A 2,663-nucleotide genomic window follows, 5' to 3' on the forward strand; every position below is an offset into this window, starting at 1 on the left:
ATGGGTCTCAATTTACATAATCTATCCTCCACGGGCTCACTATTCCTTGGTCACTTTTGAACACTCTCGGGTGTCATTCTGCTGCAACACTGGTTAGACATGTTAATTTATGATTATAGTCACCTGCAAAAGGCTTGACCTACTTATTTTCAAACACTGGTTTCTTCTCCACCTCAAGTTCAGACAGAAGACATAACTGAAGCGTCTGATATGACAAAGTAATGACACATCAGTGGTTCCTCAACACCCCAATACCCCCCCCCCCCCCACACACACACACACACACACACACACACCTGTTTATACTGTCATGTTTCTTCTGATAATGTAGAGATACTTTCAGCTGAGTCATCAAAGAAACAAAATAACTGCCAGGCTCAGCAAATATGCAAAATAATCATTTTACTACAATACAATCTGTTACAAGAAAATTCCGCTTTTGCCAACGGAGAGATAAATAATAAAGACACTTAAGATAGTTTATTATTTAACAGCTGTCATGTGAAACAGAGATGAGGGTTCCGAACCAGATCCACGAGTGACCGTCCATCAAAGACTCCATCACAGCTGTGTGGGTGTGAGATGAGCTCCGGTGGTTGACTTTATTCTGCAATAAGGAGTCCACCGCGCCTGTTGAGAGAACAAAGACACCTCACTGTACCAAATTTCAAGTTTATCGAGATTGTCCAGAATTAGCAAATAGTCAGTGATCAATACACCGACAAGATTACTGGTATCTTCTTAAAAAGTCAGAGAGACACCGATGCATCTAAAACATGTCTGTGTAGAATTATTTGATTTCTTTACAGTAAATCGCAATGATCTTCTGCGTTTATGTGTGGTTGACATCATATATCAGTTATATATGCGTGTTCAATAACTTGATGCCGGACTAAAGCCCTTCCATACGATATCATATTCTAACGGCATCTAAAAGCATGATGTGGGTTTAAAAAAAACCTCCAAACTGTCGTTGGTGTAAAGGGATCTAATAATCTGTAAGGATTCAGTGAATAGAAAAGTTAACTCCCTACCTCCTACCTCAGCATCCCAGTCCGCTGAAGGAGCCGATCCTTTCCAAACGGACTCCGAAGCAGCTCCGAAGCCCACCTTTCTTGAACCGGCTCCACGAGCGCTTAGAGGTCCTCGTGAAGTCTTTGAATAGACGCGCGAGCGCGTTTTCTTTTTCCGCCTGCGCAGAGTTGCTGAGGTTGGAGGAGTTCCAGGGCTGCTGATCTGGAGCACCGAACACCGATTTGTCTGTCTTGAAATCTCCTCCCTCCACCTCCATGGCCTCAGGGGAGTACAAAGGTGCAGTGCTGATCTCCTCTTCTAAAAGCTGTTTCAAACTCTGAAGGAAAAAAAATACCCTAACTCAAATACACATAGCTGCATAAAGCTGACCTGTGGTCTACCTCCCTGCTCACTGCTGAAGTAGCCCACACTGAGTCTGCCTTACTGATAAATGTGTAAAGATTTCTAAATCATGCATGGCGAACCGAGACATGTCGTTATTTCACTTTTTATAAAGTGTTGAATACATCAGGTCTCCTCTGCACATTAGTGACATGAGAGGTTAACATTGGTGAAAAGGACAATGCACTTACCTGTAGGTCAGAAATGGGTTTGGCTCCTATAACATTAAGCAGCAGCAGAGATAAACAGCAAACTGGGAAATTTGAGTACATTGTCTTTTGTAGTTTTTCTTCTTCTCTGAAGGAGGAGTTGGCGCGCACGTCACTGCTTCTGCTCTCCTCTGGCTGTCCAACAGTACAGGTGGCGCCTTTATACGCGACCTGATTCCGTCACCAGGCCTGGGAAAATTAATGAGGTGCAACTAATGCTTCTACATGTGGGAGTAGAGCCTAACCTGACTATCTGAGGTGTTTAACCTTCTCTGAAGCTGCCATAACACAACTGAAAACTGAGTTAGAGCTCCTCATGAACTTCTGCATTTAATTTACAATACATATTTCTGCAAACTGAACATCACAATGACAAACACAATATGTTTAAAAATAGATATTATAATGTTGGTAACACTTTACAATACGATACAGACAAATGTGGGCTGAAAGGAAGGGAATAATTAGAAGTAAGGAAGTCAGGACCCACCTGATAATTTGTGCTTTGTTCACAAACTCCTAATCCAGGATGTATTGGATGATGATAAGTGATTTGAGAACTGATTGGGAGATACTATACCAGTGAATCACAATTTAATGGTAAATTGATGGTGTGTGTAAGGGTGAAGTGCACACACGAGTGATGATAGACAGATGACATGATTAAAAGGGAAAATGTTTATCTTTGTTAAATATAAATTTTGTTAAGTTTATTTCTTGAAAATATGTAAAAATAGACATTTAATGTGCATGTTATCTAAAAATGGTTAATCCTAGTGCTTTAATGCAGACAAAATAACAGAAATATGGTTGCAGTGAAAAAGTTGAGTGAATGTGAGAATAAAACATAATCCAGATGAATGGAGAATGAGCAACAGTTGTCCTGATTCGCTGATTTCTGACCTATATTTCCAGAAAACTCCTATCAGAGGATTATCTCTATATCTGTCAGCGGGGACCAAGCCAGGACCCGCTACACTATCTCTAAAAAAAAGATATATATATATATATATATATATATATATATATATATATTAA

General features: G+C 40.2%; 1 protein-coding gene across 1 annotated transcript; it reads right to left on the reverse strand.

Moving 5' to 3' along the window:
• Positions 1–419: 419 nt before the first annotated feature.
• nppal (natriuretic peptide A-like) lies at positions 420–1,735 on the reverse strand. Its single transcript, XM_072367514.1, has 3 exons — positions 1,608–1,735; positions 1,035–1,351; positions 420–630 (listed from the first exon to the last, which is right to left on the reverse strand). Exons 1-2 carry the CDS (start codon positions 1,686–1,688, stop codon positions 1,043–1,045), a joined length of 390 nt encoding a protein of 129 aa, XP_072223615.1. The 5' UTR covers positions 1,689–1,735; the 3' UTR covers positions 420–630; positions 1,035–1,042.
• Positions 1,736–2,663: the final 928 nt, after the last annotated feature.

The sequence above is a fragment of the Leuresthes tenuis genome, unplaced genomic scaffold (genome assembly GCF_036924035.1).
Source record: "Leuresthes tenuis unplaced genomic scaffold, fLeuTen1.0.hap1 SCAF_16, whole genome shotgun sequence".
NCBI lineage: Eukaryota > Metazoa > Chordata > Actinopteri > Atheriniformes > Atherinopsidae > Leuresthes > Leuresthes tenuis.